The sequence below is a fragment of the Crocodylus porosus genome, unplaced genomic scaffold (genome assembly GCF_001723895.1).
Source record: "Crocodylus porosus isolate Cpor-Errol unplaced genomic scaffold, CroPor_comp1, whole genome shotgun sequence".
Lineage (NCBI taxonomy): Eukaryota > Metazoa > Chordata > Crocodylia > Crocodylidae > Crocodylus > Crocodylus porosus.
In genome coordinates, this window is record NW_017728911.1 from 13,127,543 (window position 1) to 13,148,577 (window position 21,035).

The window sequence follows — 21,035 nt, forward strand, 5'->3', positions numbered from 1 at the left end:
CCCCCCACCCTGCCCCACCACCCCACCTGATTCACCCTGGCTCCCCGGCTGCGAGCTCCCTCTCGGGTGTGCCATGTGGGCACCCTGCAGGCTCCCCGGCGCGACAGCGCTCATCATGCTGCACCAACACCTTCCCTGGAGCAAAGGCCAGAGGGGGACCCTGGACCCCCCCCTCCCCCAGAGCAGGGAGGGTCTGCAACTGGATAGGAGCCCCAGGACTATGCTTTAATCACAAGCAACCTGGAAGTGGACAGCCCTGGCCCAGCCCGTCACTAGGCCATGTTCTTTTGCTGGCGTGTGTCTGTCTGGTGCTGGCTTTGGTACAGTTGGTTTGACAGTGTTTAATCCTCTGTCTCTAGAATGTCTCTGCTACAAACCCGGTTCCTGCCAAGAGCAAGAATAAAAGGGAAAAGAAAAAGGAAAATGAAGTTATGAATGGACTTATGGGTGAGGTAAGCAGCTGTTTTATATGGTCTCAAAGGAAAGTTATTACTGGTAAGTCTTGACTTGGTTCATGGATGGTACTTCTTTGTTGCACAATGTGTACAACACAATATAACTGGCAGGCTTTCTTTACTCTTGTTAGATGTCTAGTTGCAGGAGAATGTTTGCCGTTACAGGGAGATGTTTTAGCAAGTGAGGGTCTGATCACGCAGGACTAGGTGCAACACACACAGGTAAGCATGTGTGTGTGGCAAGACGATTTGAGCACTGAGGTGAAATACCTTGGTCCCCATTGTTAATTCTTGAAGGTATTGAGGGCAGGTGCTGCTATGTGAGAAATTGTAGAAAGGAAGATGTAGGTGAATGGTGAGAAGGTATGCCATCCAAAACAGTAGTGCATTTTAAAATGTTTTAATATCCATCCTTATATTTGAAAAAAAATTGAAAAAGATCATGATAGTCATTAATATCTAATCTTTTGATTAGAATATCAGCAATGATATTATAATGAATTGCGTTAGTTATTTAGAGGCTCTACCCAAGATGAGAGCTTCATGGCACTACGTAGTCTCCCTTACTTTGTTTTCTTTTAAAAAACAGATGTATGTACGTTTATGATTTTTACAGCTGTGCTATGAGCCAGACTTCATAGAAGACAGGATGAAGATTTATGAAACACTGAAAAAAGAACATGATGCCTTGCTTTCCTACAGAGCAGCCAATGAGAACAGACCCATCAAAATAATTCTGACTGATGGGAATGTGGTTGAAGGGGAATCTTGGAAAACCACACCTTATCAAATAGGTGCAGGAATTAGGTAAACTGCAAGTTTAAACATGCTTACTTACGAAAGTACTAGTCAAGAATGAGTGGGGGTGGGCACAGGCCTGTGTCCAGCCCCTTCCCTCTCCCCACCCCTTTGGGCCCAGGCCTGTTCCTCCCCTCCCCTGCTTTGGATCTGCCCCGCCCGCATCCACCTGCCTCCCCTTCCAGCTGTGGCAGGGCACAGTCACCGTGCCCTCCCTCTTCTCCCTCCCTGCCAGCTTTTGTCGGGGCCCCTTCCCCTGCTCCGTTCCCTTTGTCCCCGCCATCATGGCAGTGCTCTGCTGCACCATCTGCTGTCCAAACATTTTTGAAGCACTCTGATAGATTAGCTGACTGAAACAACCAGAGTGTGAAAAAAGCATTACAGACAGACTGAGGCTTTTATAATATTTGAATTCTACAGGGTAGTATGATTTTCTCCCCCTCCCCCTGCTAGTTGAGCACTTAAGCTCACTGACATTGAGTGGGTGACTTTTTTTATCTTGATCCTGCTTTCTCAATACGTCAGTAGATTTGGACTTAATGTAGAAATTATGGGGTGAGCATCTTGGGTTGTCCAAGTCTATAGAGGGAGGTCAGCCTCTGATCCCAATGGTCCCTTTTAGCTTTTAAAATGGATGAATCTGTAAGAAAGTAACCCAGATGTTTGAAATCTTGTGGAATATTAAATAGCTGTACAATCAGGGATTGTATACAGTAAGCAGAATTTAGCTTTACTCCTGAAGCTTATAGGAGAGGATTGGAGAGTGAGCTACTAGAGAGTTTACTGACTATGCCTCAAATATGGAAGGTGTTTGAAAAATATGTAAAGGCCAAAAAGCCAGTTTTTAAAGGCATTGGGTTACAAAATGCATCTAAAAATCTGGTCTCAAATAACTTCAGGATTTGTGTATTTATTTTCATCTAAAGTCAAGGATTGGCAGAAAATGCAGTGATAGCCAAAGTGAATGGTGAATTGTGGGATATGGATCGTCCATTGGAAGGAGACTGCACACTTGACCTGCTTACATTTGATAATGAAGAAGCTCAGGCTGTAAGTAAACAAATTATCAAGTTCTATTTGATTAAAAGAACATCTTTAAAAATAATACATAGGCTTGACTGAAAAATAAAATTTGCATAAAACCTGTTTAATATTTTAAAAAATTCTCTTATGTTGTGTCTAAGATGTCTAAGAATTTGACTTGAAGGGAACAGTTGCACATATTCTTGGGCTTAGCTATTAGAATTATGCGGGGGTATATTAATTAGTCCTTTTATTAAAAACTCATCCAGATTCTAAATTTATGTTAAAACTAAGAAGTCTGCCTCTCCTCCCTTAGCTGAAGACCACATCAGTCCTGGGCATCCCATTCAGTGCAACTATAAATGTGCATAAAGTATAAGCTGAACTTATCATGGGGTTAAGTCTTTTTATTGCATTGTTTTAAGCACAGGCTGAAGAGTAGTTCCACTGAGTACAGTTGGATTAATCGCACTCTAACATTAAATATATGAACAAGTGTTTCCAGATTTAAAGCCTACCTTCATTCAAAGCAGTTCAAAAGCTAATAGGTGTACTATGAAAAAGTGATTTTTAAATGACCTCGGATAACAGGGATTTAAAGCAGGGGTGCTTAACCACTGCTCTGCGGGTTAAATTGGTCCACGGAAGCTTGGCATCTGGCCTGTGGAGCTCCCCACAGGTCAGGAAACTTGGAGGCTGGGGAGCAATGGCAGCTAATACTGTCCTGCTGCCGAACTCCCAAGCCCTGTGCGGTAGGTTGCAACTGGGCCACTACCCCCGCCCTGCACAGTCAGACTGGAGCTGGGCCATGCTCCCTTCCCTTTGCCAAGCCAGTTTGGGGCTCAGCCATGCCCCTTTCCCCCACTGTGGGGCTGGACCTCGCTCCCTTCTCTTCCACCTGGCCAAATTGGGGTGTACCCTTCTCATCCCCGCCAGCCTTATGGAGCTGGGCCATGTCTCCTTCCCATGGAGTCTGGTCGTGCCCCTTCCTCTCCACTTGTGGCTGGATTGGGGCTGTGTCATACTTCTTCTCCACTTCCATGAGGCCGAATTGGGGTTTGGGCTAGGCTCCTTTCCCTGCATGGCTGGATTAGGGCTGCCCCCCACCCTGTCTGTGGCCAGATGAGACATCACTGTACATGCCTTGGGCACAGGATTGGGTCCACTGGCCTGATCCAGCCCATAGAGGGACTTGGCACTGCTGATTTAATCCACTAGATGAAAAGGTTTAAGCACCACTGATTTAGGGCATGGTGCTGGAAGAGAACTCCTGAGTCACTGAATTCAGTGCCCTGTAATTGTAGGTAACTCCTACTGAAATTTTGGTCATTAGCTAATCATATGTACTCCATGGTACTTACACTAGTTAGTCAGGTTGCTGTAAATATGCTTAATATTTACTTATAAATTAGAAGTTGAGATGGCCGTAATCATGCTTATTTATAAATTAACAAAATGGAAAATAAAGATTGTTATGGCTACATCATGTAAGAAACTTAATCACCAAGCAAGCTGGAATAAAACAGGGCTAGAATGGTACAGCTGTGTGTTAGAACCAGCACTTATCAGCTCGAGTTGTTGTCTGTTCCGTTGACATCTATTCTTGGCATGTAGGTTTACTGGCATTCAAGTGCTCACATCCTTGGAGAAGCTATGGAGAGTTACTATGGAGGCTGTTTGTGCTATGGGCCACCTATTGAGAATGGATTTTATTATGACATGTATATTGAAGACAGGTAATGTTTCTTTGGGTTTTTACTTCAGTACTTATGTTAAATTAGATTTTTATCCTCATGTGAAAACATAAATTATAATCAAATGTAGGTTAGTCCGTTAGGTTTATGATAAGTTAGTCTTCCCTTTGTAACTTTTTTGGAAGGAAAAGGAACTCATTTAAGGAAAACTTGAAAAATCTTGCACCTTAAGACTTGCACATGTTGAAAGCTTTGGAAAAAGAGCTTTTGGGGAAAATAAACAAAAGCACTTAAGCAATTTCAGAGTTAATTTCACTGCAAGTCTTTGGAACTTTAGTTCTTAAGTTTCCAAAACTATTTTGGAACTGGGACTTAAGGCCTTTAGGTGCTTACCCTTTGTATAAGACTTTTGTGCAGCTCTTCAGTTCTATCTACATTTTGCTTATACTCAGGCAAAATATAGAACCTGAATTGATAGGTAGGGTGACATAGGCCTTGTGTGTGGCTTCTCAGTATTGGTAACAAACTTAATGGACTTACCTTTTTTTTTTTTTAATGGCACAGTAACTCTTGTCCATTTTCTTGTTTAGGGGTGTCTCTAGTACAGAATTCCCATCATTGGAGAACAGATGTAAAAATATCATGAAAGAAAAGCAGCCGTTTGAAAGACTAAAAGTCAGCAAGGAGATTCTGTTAGATATGTTTAAGGTAACTATTTAAAGGAGCTATAAGACTTGGAGTAGCCATCATGTGGAATAATATATTTTCAAAACCTTTAAAACAGGACATTAAATTTATTAGAATAAAAAGTATATTTTTAGTAGGGCCCCTCAAAAATGCTATAAGTGAACAATAATCATAAAACAGTTTCTCATCCACTAAAACATGCTAATTTCAATATGGAAATAAAAATAATCAATAGGAATATGGCATTTGTCAGTAAAACGCTTTGCATAATTGCTATACATGCAGTCAAATTAAGCTGTTTCTGTTTTATGACTGTCTTCTGGATGGAAAGCCAGACTTGCTCAGCTGTATTTGATTGTGTTGCTCTTTAGCTGCTACCTGGCTTCTGCCAATGTAATGCAATTGCTACTGTTATACTAGGACATAGTTGCAGTTTAATGACATTCGAGTTCTCCCTTTTGTTCTTTTTCTTTCTGACCTAGTATAACAAGTTTAAATGTCGTATCCTGAATGAAAAAGTTGACACACCAGCTACCACAATATACAGGTAACAGGATACGTAAGTTACTTATACTCCATTTCTGTAATTGGGGATCATGGGAATTGTGACAGATGTTATCTAAATTGGGGAAAGAAATTTACCGTATGTTAACATATCAGACTTAAAAAAGGTTCAATTTTTTTTAACCAAAGGGGTATGCTCATGCTTGATTTTAAGCATTTGCATAGTCTAGCTGAAGTTGATGGGTTTACTCGCCTGCTTAAAAGTTAAACATATACGTGAATATTTGCAGGACTGGAACCTGGATTTACAGTTAGTATTTTTACTTTTGTTCAATTGTAGCTTCTGCTTAAAAACAAGATGTATCTTCTACAAAACAAAATCTTGTCTCCATTGGGAAATAGAGGAGGAAGTCTCCATTCCAAAATTGATTCCTGTTTCAGTGAGAGGAATAAAATAAATTGTCCAAATGGAACTTGAACACATTAATGGAGTAACGGTTATGCTACCTGTTTTTTTCTATACATCGACATCTATCTTGGTTAGTCTGTAAGATGCAGCTCTACCCTGATTTCTACTTGATTTCAGACTAACATGACTGAACAGACTAACTGCCTCTGTTATCTGTTGGCAGAGTGCTAGATAAGATTCATATTGTTCAAGTTAATTGAGATACAAGAACATTTTTTTTCCTATTGTATGGCTGCAAATAGATCTCACGCAGCACAGTTAAATAGCTGAAGGTACTTATACCTTGTATGTGGCAGTCACATCTCTTAGGTCCTATTACTATTTTAAACTGTTCAAATCTTTTAGAATAAAAAATGTTGCTGTTTTTTGATAGGTGTGGTCCATTGATTGATCTTTGCAGAGGCCCACATGTGAGACATACTGGAAAAATTAAGGCTTTAAAAATATTTAAGGTAAGGGTAGATATGGATTAAGCATTAGAGCTAATGTTACCCGCCCCCCCAAAAAACCCGTGGGTTTTTCTGTAGGGTTTTTTTCTTTTATGTCTTTACCATCAGAGTTCTCCATAACATTTTTCCCTAATCTCTCACTCCAAATAAAACTCCAGACTTTCTTCTTCCTTAGACATACTGGAGGTTTAACTGATTTTTATCTTAATTACTCTCAGCTATGTGAATAGTGTCAAGTAATTTTTATTGAAAAATAATATTGTGTAAGGGAACATCCAGAAAACAGTATTTTGGTTTCTTTTTTAAAACAAGCAATGAGGACACCTTCTGGAATTCTGGGGCTAGGAGAGCTGATTACATCTAGCTGGGTGGAACCTGAGTGTACTACAAGACCATATTTAGTCAGCCACTTCTTGTTGTCTCCATGGATCGCACAGTGTTGAGGTAGCTATCCCTGATGCACAGTGAAATTCATGTAGGGTGAATAATCAAAGGCCCTATAGGTATGTCTTTTCCAGACCCTAGAGGCCTGGCTTGGATGGCTCTGAAGGGGCTATAAATATAGTCTTTAGGGAAAATCAGTGACTAGTTCCATACCTTAGTTTATATCACTTGTAAATTTTCAAAGCCATCTCTGCAAAAGGCAGTCAAGAAGCTTATTTTTGTAAGTGCAAATTGATGTTCTCACATATTTCCAGGTACCTCTGAGGGCAAGTCTTGCTAGTTTACTAATGCTTGCCCTGAACTGCTTTTTTAAAGTGCCATCACCTACAAAAGAGCCAGTTAACATTTACAGATAACAATGGTCTTCATGTATAAGTTATTGGCAATAATACCCTGCTTTGAGGTATTTAGGATCCCTTTGCTTTGTCACCTTCTTGAGATCAATCCTTCCTTGGCATTAAATAATTAGACTCTTTGATCATCAAAACAGGTAGCATGATTTGACTATGAAAAAGACTGTATGTAAAAATAACTTTCTATTTCTGATTGTTATTCTACATTATGATGTGAAGTTAAAACATTTGTTTTACATTGAATTTTTATAAAATGATATAACCCAGTCATCATCAGCCATTCCTCGATATGAGGATGATGTCTACTGGGGGGGTATTACTTCTGAGTTTTAAGGTAGCTGAGGAGTCCAACCTGTGCCCTGCAAGTTTTTCCACAGATATGACAAATGGTGCCTCTTGCGGGGTAGGGTGGCAGGCACAACTGTTGGCCAGGATGTTGTGTGCTTTCCTTCCTCCTCTGCCATTTCTTGGCTTCCTGAGCCAGACAGTTCTCTTCCAAATAGGTTGTAGCTTGATGTATGATGCAGCAACACTGAGATTTGTTACCAGCCAGCACTTCCCAATTTGTAGGGTTGATGCTATCCTTCTTAAGGTATGCTTAGGGTGTCCTTGTAGCGCTTCCTCTGTCTTCCGCAGGACCTCTTACCATGACTAAGTAGAGGGAAGAGGACGTGCTTCAGGAGATGAGTGTCAGCCATCTACATACAGTGGCCAGCCCAGGGGAGTTGATGTGTCACAGTCTCTGCTTCAGTGATGGGTTATGTTAGCTGTAGAGAGGATACTGGAATTGGTGCAGTGGTTTTCCCATCTAATGTGAAGAATCTTCTTGAGGCAATGCTGATGGAACCATTCCAGGTGCTTAAAGTGGCTTTGATATGTCACCCACATCTCTCACCTGTAGAGGAGCGTAGGAATAACTACTGCATTGTAGCCCAGGATCTTAGTTTCCATCTGCAGATCTCAGTCAGGAAAGACATGGTGAAGCAGCTTTCCGAAGGAGATGCTGGCACAGCAAATCCTATGTTTGATTCAATTTCTACGTCAAGACTGACTGACTGACTGGGAGAGGTGACTGCCAAGGTATGGAAAATGCTCAACGTTTTCCAGGGACTGTCTACCAATAGTAATTTGTGGGCAGAGTGGGGCAGCTTGTGCTAGGGCAGGCTGGTGGAGCCTCAAGGGATGTTTAAGGGAGAGCCCCAAGCCACAATAGGCACCTGAGAAAAGATCACGGGTGGACTGCAGATTGGTTCTACTGTGTGCAAGTGTAACACAATCATCAGTATACTGAAAGTCACTGATGCCAGTCTTAGTAACTTTTGTTTTGCTATGAAGGCGCTGCAAGTTGAAAAGCTGACCATCCATTCAGTACTCAGTGTCAGTTCTGGGAGGAAGGTGGTCATGGATGAGACTCAAAATCACAGCAAGATAGATGGAAAAAAGGGTTGGGGTGATGATGCAGCCCTGCTTGACACCAGTACGGATGGTAAATGGATCTGTCTGTCTGATCCATTGCAAAGGACTGGCGGTCATCCCATCTTGGAGTAGCCTGAGGACACTGATGAACTTGTGGACAACCAAACCTAGCAAACACCTCTCAAAGCTATGTCATCTGGAGTCTTGTACTCCTGGTAGGGTCTCCCCGGTGAACAGATCTGAGGTGAGGTCCCAGATTAAGCACAGTACAAACTCCTGAAGACCCCAACAGCAGAACAGGTGTATTTGAGGACCTGTTGGTTCTCTGTGGCTGTGAAAGCGGATGAGGACTGCAGCAGGATGGAGGTCTCTGGTTGTCTTGAATATCTTTGCCACTGGGTTCAGGGCTCCCTCCTGTCAAGCTTATGTGGTTGTTGCTTGTGCACCAACTTCCCCATGCTAAAAGACATCACGTGCAGGCGTCTGGCAGGGATATTAACATCTCCCACAAATTAAGTTCTGTGGCGATGGACGAGTAGTGGTGGGGACAAGAACAGTGATTTCTGGCAGTCCCTGGTCACAAATCTGCACGTAGGCAGCAGTCGTGTGATGATTGTTTCTGTAGTCCAGGATGATACAATGCAAGTTAAAATCAATGTGGCAAATTACAACAAAGACATGACTAGAACAATCACTTAATTTCTGTCCGTTAGTATACCAACGAAAAGGTAGTGCAGGTATGTTTGTTTTCTTAAACCAAGCCTAGGTAACTTTATACAATTCTTTCCTAAGAAACTAGATTGCGTTAGCATTTGTTCTTTTCCCCTAGCAGTGATTATATGATATTGTTTTAAAAAATGTTTCTTTTGAACATCAGAATTCCTCTACATATTGGGAAGGAAAGGCTGACATGGAAACACTGCAGAGAATCTATGGAATATCCTTCCCTGATAACAAAATGATGAAGGAATGGGAAAAATTTCAAGAAGAAGCCAGAAACCGGGATCATAGAAAAATTGGAAAGGTATGCTATTCCGTGGATTAATGATTAATGGATCCACCTTGTTTGGCTCCCCCCCCCCCCCCAGTTCATCCATTCCTGCAATTTAGCATAAGCCTTCCTTTATTTAATATGAGGCGCATCTACACGTACGCATATAATGTGCATTAGCCTAATTTTAAGTGCATTAAGAGCATGCATCTACATGTACATGCTCTTAATGTGCCTTAAAAATGGTGATTTTATGCTGTTCAAGCCCAAATTTGATACCTGCATAAGGCAGGTATCAAATTTATGCACGAATAAGCTAAGTTGCAGTAGGACATTACCATTAGTCCCAAATCAGTCTGCATAAATGCACCTTAGCACATACACATGTAGATGCACGCCTAAATTGCCTTAATGTGCATTAGGCTAATGTGCACATAAAAGCAAATGTAGACATGCCCATAATTCTGCTACTCCTATGTATTCCTTTTTGGACTATCCTAAGCGATAACTGTCTTGGTGTTCCAACGTATGTACATATAAATGAGGCATCAGTTTTATGAATTTGCTGAACTGTTGGTTGGATTTTACAGCTGAAATCTAGCAAACTAGATTTGTTAACTATTTGTATGTTTTCCTAATATTGGTATAAAACTTACTTGGGATAATCCCCTTTTATTGAATCCAGGCAACATCAATTTATTACTTTTAATGCTAGGCACTTTACAGGTTAGCTTTTACCTTGGAAAATATTTATTGGATTAGGTGTGTGTATTATTAATGTCAAGACTTAATTCTCTCAAAATAATATAAGTGTACTGTTCATCAATCTAGTGTTGAATAAACTTAAGAAATTAGTTTTAACTGAACACAGAATACGTGTGCAGCCTTGAAAGTGATTAAGAAGCATAAGAGGCAGCATAGGAGAAAGGTGTTTATTAAAAAATTACCAAGTAGGCAATGTTGCTGAAACATTCTTGGGCCTCTGGCAGGCATTGCCCTTATGACATGATTAATGAGTTAATTGTGCCATAAATGGTAATGTGCCACTCATTTCAGCAAATGTTATGGTGTCCTAAAATGGCAAAACAGCCAGACAAATGTTCCACATATAATGGAGAACATATTTGTGGTTGGTTTGTATGGTATCTTAAATTAAATATGGGACATGCCACCTTACCATGTTGACAATCAGCTGATTGTTGGCATTGGAGCCAGCGCAGGGTCCTCAAATGGATACAAGTACTGGTCAGGGGGAATTGATTGGATCTTCCTGCCCAGCACTCAAAGAGTTTGTGGTCTCTGTAGGATGTTGCTTGTGTTCAACTTGCCAAGCAGAGGGAGCCAATCAACTCCCACCACCGCACACTTGCAGAAAGAGTACTGACAGCCCTGTATGAGAGGCTACAGGTGTGCAGCTTTGAACTTGCTGAACAGAGAGAGCTGATTGGACCCCAGATCTTGATTCCCAGGCTTGATATGTACTGGCAGGTTGAAAGGGTGCAATTGGGACCTGATCCTTGATTTCAGCAATCATGTGTCCTGCCATGCACATGTGGGACCTTTGTCATTCTATAAAGGTTTTATAAGCCATTAATAAATTGATCCTTAGTATAATGATAAAGTGTGAGCCTCTGTTAAATAGGTAACTGGCACTTGCTTCCTTGCCCCTTTAAAACAGATTAACTAAAGACCATTACACTGCTAGCAGATTTTACAAAGGAAATGTTCTAGAGCCCTACTCTTAAGTCCATTTTCTCAGAATGTGATTTGGATAGAGACTGTACGTTCCCATAATGCTAGTCCAGGAGGATTTTACAGCTGAAATCTAGTGAAGTAGCATTTCTGTAGTGAGTGATGGGTGTATTCCTACCAGATGCAAGTTCTCCTACACTGGCAGATTGGGGTGTGTTTCCCAGTGTGGCAATTGCTTGCAGGTTCAGAATTTTAGGGAATGTGTTCAGACAACCACAGATTCAGAAATAGAGCTCTAATTTCCTCTCATACTTCCTGAAAATAAGAATTGCAAGTAAACTACTTTTCCTTGCTAGCCATATTTTTCACTGTTTTGAACAAGGAACTTTAAACACGGTTAGTTAATAATAGTGATTGGATGACAGAAAACAATTAAAACTACAGCTGAGAGGCTTACAGAATTCTGCTTTAATTTACACAGGAACAAGAACTTTTCTTTTTCCATGATCTGAGTCCAGGAAGCTGTTTTTTCCTCCCCAGAGGTGCCTTCCTTTACAACGTACTTACAGATTTTATACGAGTAAGTGAACACTTTTAAAATATTTTCCAATACCATAATTATTTATTTTTTCTCTCTCAGATATTTTGATGTATTGTTGTTCTTAGACTGCTCTTAATATCTGTAATACACTGGCTGATCTCAAAATGGCATTAAGCTCTCTGTTCAGAAAAATGGAAGCATGTAAAATTTGTGTATATTCACATGCTGAAACTTCCCTTAGTTATCTCTGTACAACCTCAGTGAATAATTTGATTCTAAAGTTTCTTTTCAAAAAAAGGGTTGAAGAATTATTCTTATATTGCAGCACGCAATTATTAAATACCTAAGTCCCTGTTGCAAAATTCGTACATGATTGACTTGATCTGTGCTCTCACTGTCTTTCATACACAAATGTTGCAAGTAATGTTGCAGGATTCAGGGATCTGTAAAGCATGTGATAAGTTTTCTTCATAGTGTCAGCTTTTCAAAGGTTGGATTTATTTTGTAGGGGGAGTATCACAGACGTAACTTCACTGAAGTAGTGTCGCCGAATATCTATAATAGTAAACTCTGGGAAGCATCGGGTCACTGGCAACACTACAGTGAAAATATTTTCTCGTTTGAAGTTGAGAAGGAGACTTTTGCTCTAAAACCCATGAACTGTCCAGGACATTGGTTTGTATTTTCAACTCCATTACAGGTTTATCTTTATCATCTTACTATATTTATTTATTCTTTCGAGGTTAGGGAAAGAAGTGAGTGTAAATTTACATACATTGTATGCATTTTCTAAGTGCAATCTACTTTACAGTAAGCAAACAGCTTTCTTAAGAGTCAGCCTCAAGAGATGATGGATTGAGTACAGTTCAATTCCACTGAGAGTGGAAGACTCTTCTCATAAGCTAACTATGTTTTGGTACTTTCTTGAGGCATTGCTTAAATACTGGTTTCAGTGTACTATTACTAATTTGTATTAGTGCATAAAATCCTTCTCGTATTTCTTTTCTTTGAGAGAATTTACCTCTTTGATTTTGAGATGGGTAGATTTATCAATCTAAATACAGATATAGATACATAGGCAAAAAATTACCAGTTGTCATGAAGTACATACTGGGGGGGAGACATTCTTAATTGCAACTCGCTTGTTTACTGTTGTTAAATAAACTGTATGTTTGGTGTAGGCATGGCATAGAGGCTGGAGCATAGGATGGGGCACCAGATACCACCAAGTTCTACTACTGGATCTGATAGAGGCTTTGTTAAGTGGTCTTTGGTCGGTTAGTTCTCTGTACCTCAGTTTCACTGTCTTTGTGTAGGTCACTATATAGCTGCCTACCTTCCATAGATGTGGAGATTATCCATAAATATACAGGAAATGTTCAGTAGATGGAAAGTGTCATATAACTGATAAATACTTCGCTTATTTCTTTATTGATTGGCCCAAGCTGGTTTATTTCAAAATGCGCCTCTTGCTTAGGCCTTGCATAAAAAAACAGGTGAAAGAAGCCAAAAAAATGTAGGTTGTGTTTGTTATCCTTTTGGTCTCTTCTAGCTTGATGTTTGCTCATCGTCCACGATCCTGGAGGGAAATGCCTATTAGACTGGCAGATTTTGGAGTTCTTCATCGAAATGAACTTTCAGGGACTTTAAGTGGCTTGACGCGAGTCAGGCGCTTCCAACAGGATGATGCTCACATCTTTTGCACAATGGAACAGGTTAAAAAACCTCCCAGTCTTTCTTTTCTTCTTTTGACATGTTGCTATGTGGTTTAATGCAGGATTTATTGCTGTAGATTAGTCTCTATTCTTTGCTACATTGTTCCCTTAAGATTTGTCTTAGCTTTCTGTGTTTTTGCTTAAGCCTCTTAAATTTAACACCTCTATCCGAAATTGCCCCTGGTGTTCTTTGAATTTTTTTCCTTTTCATGTAAGTGTCACTATCATACAGAAGAGCAGTGAGTATTTGAGAGATGTTACTGACTGAGAGTAGGCCTGATGTTGTATATCTATGGGAGATATTTTATGTACCATCTTATTTTTTTTACTTACTGCCTAAAAATACTTGTACTGGGAGAAGTCCCAGGGGACTAAATAGTCAACCAGGAAAATTTTAATGAGTCCTACTCCTCTAATCATGCTCATTGTTTTTCCAGGAGTACTTCCATAGATTTAAATGAGATCACTTTAATAAATCAATATACTATGTGAGAAGCACACATGCCTTCTGTTCTTTCAAAGTACCAAGGCAGTACTGCCTGTCCTACTTCATGGCCACCACAGCTGTATTCTTGGCTTTGCAGAATGTACGATTTTTTCAATTTCATTGACTTGTCATTTATATTTTTATATATAACCAGACAGGCAGACAATAAATTAAGAAAAAAGGCAAATCTGAAGGTAGCATCTGTCACGCTGACCTCTACATAAGCGGCAGTAATGACAAGCAGTTCTTGGAAGTGTTTTGAATTTTTTTAAACTAGTATGTTTTGCTTAAATTTTCAGATTGAGGAAGAAATGAAGGGCTGTCTCAACTTCTTGCAGTCAGTTTATGCTGTCTTCGGTTTTACCTTCCAATTGCATCTTTCTACAAGACCTGAAAATTACCTAGGGGAAACAGAAATCTGGGACCATGCAGAAAAGGTAATACAGGCAAAGATTTAGCATTTCCATTCACAAAAAAGAATAATTGTCTAAATTGCAATCGTTCAAACTTCATGCTGACTAATTATGTTGAAGTAGGATTGCTTATATAGATCAGAATTGAAGGGCTGGTTTAAAAACTGCATGTGATAAACATGCTGGTCAAGGTGTGTGAAATGCTGACAAATTGCCTAATTTTTGTGATGACCTATTGACTGCTAGGGGAGAGGTTTTCCTTTTGGTTTCTTCTTAGACTAAATGTGCACAAATCCATGTTTTAAAAATAATTCTTTCTGAGCTGTATTCATTGTAAAATTTTTATTTCTAAGGTGTTTGAGTTGGTTCTATTCATTTACTACTTTGTCTTTTCAAAGATTAAGTAGTGCGTCTCTGTTCCTTTACCCCTCTTCCTGTTATGAGAGGTCTTATTATTTATTATTTATACCCTACCCTCCTCGGAAGGGCTTATTAAGCTGTATTACATAAATCAAATTGTGATTTTATCTATACTGTTTAAAATTGGTCTTTTGTGGTTTATAATTAGCAACTACAAAACAGCTTGAATGATTTTGGACAGCCATGGAAGTTGAATCCAGGAGATGGAGCATTTTATGGTCCAAAGGTTAGTAAATCAGTACAATTCTGCAACCTAGTTCTTATACCGCTTTGTGGATAAAGACTTGGAGTAACCAAAACCTTGAAGCTAGTAAATGAGACACTGGGATTTCCTTTACAGATTGATATCAAAATCAAAGATGCTATTGGTAGATACCATCAGTGTGCTACTATCCAACTTGACTTCCAGCTACCAATCAGGTTTAATCTTACGTATGTTGGGTAAGTGGTTGATTTCTTCCAATTCTATTGGCATTCTTGTGCCAAAAACTAAATCTTCACTTACAATCTTCACTTCTTCTATACAGCATCTACACAACTCTTGCTGTTTGTGACCCCACTGAAGTGAAGTTAAATGAATCTTCATGATACATTGGTTACTGGAGAAACCGTGACCCTATTTAAGATGCATGGGGAAGCAGAAAATCTCCTGAATGGATAGTTGGAGTTGAGCATATTCCCCTATATTATCAAAGTGTTCAGCTTCTCTAGTGCTTGCTTTCACTTTAGTCACTGTGGAGTGATGGCATCTCTGAGCACATTTGGTTTACATGGTGAAGCACAGCAGCTTGCAAGACTCAGACCTTGTAAGGTGCAGCTCAGGTCCCCTAAATTTTCCTTGTGGAGTATACACAATATTTGCATATAGTAGTTTTTGGAGGAGGAAATCTTATTTTTATTTCCAACTTAAGAGAGCATTTCCTGCTTTGATAGAACAATCTGACTACTGTTTTGTCCTTTGAAAAGTAACTTCAGCATTTTCATTTATTTCTATGTATAATTTTGTGTTACTGCTTCTCATCTTGTGTGGTGGTGTTTTATAAATAACAGAAATAGGATCTTTAGGATCTTTTCTGATCCTGCTGCTTATTCTTTAACTGAAGTCGCAACTAGTTGTCACACTAGGATAATCCCCACAGAAATCAATATTTCAACAGATGGGTTTAGATGGTAAATAGTAGGAACAGAAAAGATCCTGTGCAAAAAAAGATTAGGGTGTCATTCACATCTCAATAAAAATGTCACCTTTTCATATGTTTATCTTCTCAGATATAGGCTAGCGTCATAGAGTTTGAATGAGGTTGCAAAATATGCTGGTTTCATAACCATTTGCACCCATTTCTTATTGTATGCAGGCAGGATTCTTTTAAGCCAATGTGACTATAATATGTTTCATGACAAATGTGCCTTACAGCAGATAAAAGAAGCAGCTACTGGGTCTTGCCCAGGTATTAATTATTTTCTAATATTTAGTTTTATTTTTTGCCTAAAAAATAAGTAGATGGAAAATACAGTTAAGATCATTTGTGTTCTGGTTAAGACAATTTTTTTATAAACTTTTTCTTTCTTTGCAGTAAGGATAGTGATGATAAGAAAAGGCCAGTGATCATTCATCGAGCCATTTTGGGCTCAGTGGAGAGAATGATAGCTATTCTAGCAGAAAATTACGGAGGAAAATGGTATGTGGCACAAGCATGGTATTGGAAAACACTGTGAAATTAGATGTAAATTAAAGAAACTTTCTAATAGCTTGTATGTATTAATGCAGAATAATTTCCCAAGACTTTTGGAAAAGTAGCACAAGCAAGAGGTAGAATGTCTTATTTAAGATCTAAATGTCATGAGATTTAGTTATTAAAGATTAATTTTAAAATACTGTATTTACCCAAATCCAAAATGATTCTTTGAATAGATTCTACACATGGAAAATGTATAAATATGTTATAGTTTTCCACATGTAGGATCTAAGTATTGCTGGATAATCTTAAATTCATCTCCCCTATTCACCACCGTAATGGGGAAAGCACAAAGAGGCAAGCAGGCAGTGGGGGAGTTGAGCGGCCTGACTGCTGCAGCTGCCTGTTCCCCATACTAAAATCCAAGAGGGAGGGGCCTTTTCCCCCCATGTTGAATGAAGGGGGGAAAAAACTTGTCTTGGATTTGAGTAAATATGGTATTGTAGCTATTGGATTTTGCAGACTAACAGTGTTACACAACTGCGGACTCGGATGAAAGGTTATGAATTTAATTTTATGAGTTTATAATAAAACTACATATAGAATAGCATGGAAATAAAAACATGTTCTAAATGTATTATACATATTTCAACTGCTACATTTCACTCATCTTTCATTATCTATATACAAATTAATCCATTTAATTATTACATTACATTGCAGACTAACAGTGTTACACAACTGCGGACTCGGATGAAAGGTTATGAATTTAATTTTATGAGTTTATAATAAAACTACATATAGAATAGCATGGAAATAAAAACATGTTCTAAATGTATTATACATATTTCAACTGCTACATTTCACTCATCTTTCATTATTTAGGTTACAAATTCATTCATTTTCATTTTTACAATATGTAAGAAAATTATGTAGAGCAATAAATTATGAGTCCACTGTCTGGAGACGCTTGAAATATCCAAACGAAAATGCTGTATTGCTATATTTTGCTATTATGAATTAGGAAAAATTGAATAGAAATAATTTCTTACCCTACATGTCTAATTAAATTTAAAATAACACCAGAGTAATTTACAAATATATTAATTGGGTAATATGAGTATTGGCATAAATGGAAAAATATAATATGAGTTTTTATTTTTGTTATATTTGCCAGGCCTTTCTGGCTCTCCCCTCGGCAGGTCATGGTTGTTCCAGTGGGGCCTACTTGTGAGGAATATGCCCATCAGGTAAGAGAAGATGAATTCAAAATTATCCAATAATTAATAAAAATAAAGTGTGTGTTTGTTTTGTTTTTTTTTAAGTATTTACAATTCTGTCCTGGAACTGAAACTTTTTTTTTAATTTAATTTTGCAGGTATACTTTTCAAAGTTGGAAACCTTTTTTTTTTTTAGAAGACGTTGACAATTTAATATTTTAAAGAAAGTGATCTGTAACACAGATCACTTTAATGTTATTTTGGGCTGTATTGCTAATTATTTCAGTAACTTAATAACGTTTATCTTCTTCAGTCATTTACAAAAAATCGTTCCAGGAGTAGGTACCTTTTTATGTGGTAACCGGTGTTTCATTATAAGGTTGTATATTAAACTAAGAAAATAAACTAGCTTATTCTATGCCCCCCCCCCCAGCTGTCTAAAGCATCACCTTTTTTGTCAGAGAAACATTTGGATATGCAGCATTGTGATTTCCCTGGAGTCAGCAACTATTTGATATGCATGTTGAATAGTGTTGACTTTGGAAAACTCTTTCCTAACTACTAACAAGCACTTAACTTTATTTAACTTCCCTCAGATTAGCTCTTTCACTGAAAGGGAAGGGTCAAGGTCACGGTCTGTATTTTACCCATCTACATATACTGTAATACTAATAAAACTTCAAATTTCTTTTAGGTATGTAAGGAATTTTTTGAAGCAGGATTTATGGCTGATGTTGATGGAGACCAGAGTTGCACGTTAAACAAGAAAATAAGAAACGCACAGCTGGCTCAGTATAATTTTATTTTAGGTAATTGTAGCATTTTGATGGTTCTGAACATTATACATACTTTAACGCTTTGTGTAAATTTGATGTAAACTAAATTTTATGCTGTAAACAGTGAGATTTAATTGATGTTAGTGAGTTATCAAAAGCAGAAATGGCTTTTCTTAAAAAAAATTAAAAGGGTGGTATTGGATTATAGATAGATGGATATCTGAGCATGAATTTTATGTTTAAGTAGCGGGGTCTTTATATGGTAATAAAAAGCAGTAGCCAGAATTTTTGTGATTTTTTTTTTTTTCCCTAATGATTTCTTACTCCTTTAAAAAATCACATGCCTGCCCATCAGTTAATGCTTTCATGCAATGTGTCTTTTGCAGTGGTTGGGGAAAAGGAAAAAGCAAGTAATGCTGTCAATGTGAGAACAAGAGACAACAAGGTTCATGGAGAGATTTCCATATCTTCTGCCATTGAAAAACTAAAGAACTTAAAGAATTCTCATACTCTAAATGCAGAGGAAGAATTTTGAAATTGGTTAATTTCCTGAGATGAAACTGAAATGCCTGGCTCCTCACTCTAATGTTGTAGTGTTTTATTGCAAAATCTTTGTATTAATGCAGAAATATGAAGCTGATGTGGGTATTTTGGGGATAGTGTAAAAGGACAGGTGCAGCTGTGGATTCTCAGGCAGTCACATAGATAGCAAATGTGAAATGCCATAAAAACTGTACTTGTATTAAAAATATGTTCTGTGATATAACTTAAGTTTTGACTGTTAGAGCTAGTAGAAGAAAAGCATTGGAATGTATTGGCTGCTGCTGTAATTACTGAATTATTTCAGATGTTCAAATGACAGCTTATGTAATTAACTTGAGATGGAATCTGAAACTTGACAGTTTGTAGATGCATGAGGAGCATTTTAACTTTATATGCTGTAATCCCAGTTCATGTCACGCATCTTTACTTTACTTTATTAGGGCCAGCCTATTCCTACTAGGTTAGTGTTCCCGTGTCACTAATGCACTGGTAACTCTTACAAAAGCAAGCAGCAAGGCCTGGGACTGAATAACCATTCACTCCAAAAGTGACTGTCAAAGAGAAGTTGAGCGTAACGAAGCTTGCGTTGTTGCTTGTGCTGTGTGTTCTGTGGATAAAAAGAAACATTTCAATTTCCAGTGCTGTCAACTTGACCCTTTTCAAAACTATTAAACTAACCATGCATAGAACCAGAGTTGACTTGAGCAAGGTGCGGGGCCCGGGGCAAATCAGCCCATATGGGACCCTGCTCTGATCCCACAGGACTCATACCTGTAGAAGCTGCTGCTGTCACCACTGGTGGCAGCATTGGGGAGGGTGGTGGAAAGCTGCTGCTCTGCCCCACTCTGTGGGGCCCCCCCAAAGCATGCAGCCCAGGGCAGTCACCCTGATTCACACCCCTTCCCCCAGGGGTGGCCCTGCACAGAGCGCATTGTGGCATTTCTGCTTTGCTTCAGATAATGGCGCTAGAAATATCTATTCCACCCCTCTTTTTTTTTTTCATATTTACTATACAGGACACTGGAAGTTCCAAGACTCCTCTTTCAATTGACCTGAACTCCTCTTTCAGTTGATCCATTTTGTAGGTTTATTTTTTTCAAGTTTACTGTCCCTGTCAGTCGAATAAATCCTCAGTACAACAGTCAGTTTTGATGAATTTATTATCTATACAAGTATACTTTTTTTTTTAATGTTATTGGTCTGTACCAGGTAATACTCAACCCTCAGCCCAAGAGGGAAATCCAGCCTGGAGGGCTGTGTCATCTGGCCCACAAAGGTCTAGGAATTTGGTGGTGGAGGCAATTAATGTTACCATTGCTCTCCCACTGCCAAATTTCCAAGCACCTGAGCCAAACGATATAGCCCTGCACGCAAGATCCCACTGGGGCTGGGGCAGTCAGCCTGATCCAGTGCAAGCAGTACTGGAGTTGGCACTGTGGGCAGAAACAACCCAAGCAGGGTGCAGGGTCCGGGGCAAATCAGCTTGTGTGGGACCCTGCCCCTGGATGTAAGGAAGCCGATGGTGGATTCAGCAGTGGTGGGTGGGAGTTGCAGAGTGGCCAGATGTGAAGCCAGTGGCAGTGCAGAGTTGCTGTGTCTGCTCTGCCCAGCTCTTCTGGGCCCCCTAAAATGCAGGGCCTGGGGCAGTCCTGATTCACTTCTCCCTAGGGACGGCCCTGACTGTGGGGCCTGATCTAGCATACAGGGGGCTGGGGCGGTGAGGCCTGATCTGGGGCACGTAGAGCTGGGGCCAGGGCCAAGATATGATGTCCTAGATAGGGCTGGATCTGATATATGCTAGATCCAGCCATACCCCTATGCATGTCAGATCACGCTCACAGACTGGATCCAGCCCACATCACTCATCTGGCCTGTAAAGCCAAAAGGTCAGGGACCATGTTCTATCCAGTTGTTTTAGTAACAAAGTTTATCTAATTTTGTCCAAGACTATGAAAACAATCATATCAGGCTCTTTCAAAAGTGCCATCTCTCTCTCTGGAGGAGTGTCCTTGTTGAGTGAAAGCCATTTTGAGAGTTGTGAGGTGATGATCATGGATGTTCTCTGCAAATTCAGTGGTATCGGAGGGTTTGGGCTGTATATTACAGCTTTCTTAACGTGTTTAGGATGATTACTGGTTCTGTGTAGATGTGTATGTCTGTGGGTTTCTTGTATATTGTGGTCTATATCAGCAGTGTACAAACCATGGCTTGTGAGCTGCATGTGGCTTGCCGGGACAGTACCTGCAGCTCTTGCTCTACTTTTTGAAGC

The 21,035-nt window shown here is 39.3% G+C and overlaps 1 protein-coding gene across 1 annotated transcript; it reads left to right on the forward strand.

Annotated features, from left to right (window-relative positions):
- Nucleotides 1-345: 345 nt before the first annotated feature.
- On the forward strand, nt 346-19,404 carry TARSL2 (threonyl-tRNA synthetase like 2). The gene is made up of 18 exons (XM_019533454.1): nt 346-452; nt 1,072-1,262; nt 2,180-2,303; nt 3,891-4,012; nt 4,561-4,678; nt 5,140-5,204; nt 6,004-6,082; nt 9,170-9,316; nt 11,457-11,555; nt 12,025-12,191; nt 13,069-13,231; nt 14,018-14,155; nt 14,700-14,777; nt 14,892-14,992; nt 16,126-16,230; nt 17,405-17,477; nt 18,142-18,256; nt 18,610-19,404. The coding sequence occupies exons 1-18, from the start codon at nt 432-434 to the stop codon at nt 18,756-18,758; spliced, it is 2,055 nt and encodes a 684-aa protein (XP_019388999.1). The 5' UTR covers nt 346-431; the 3' UTR covers nt 18,759-19,404.
- The last annotated feature ends 1,631 nt before the right edge of the window (nt 19,405-21,035 follow it).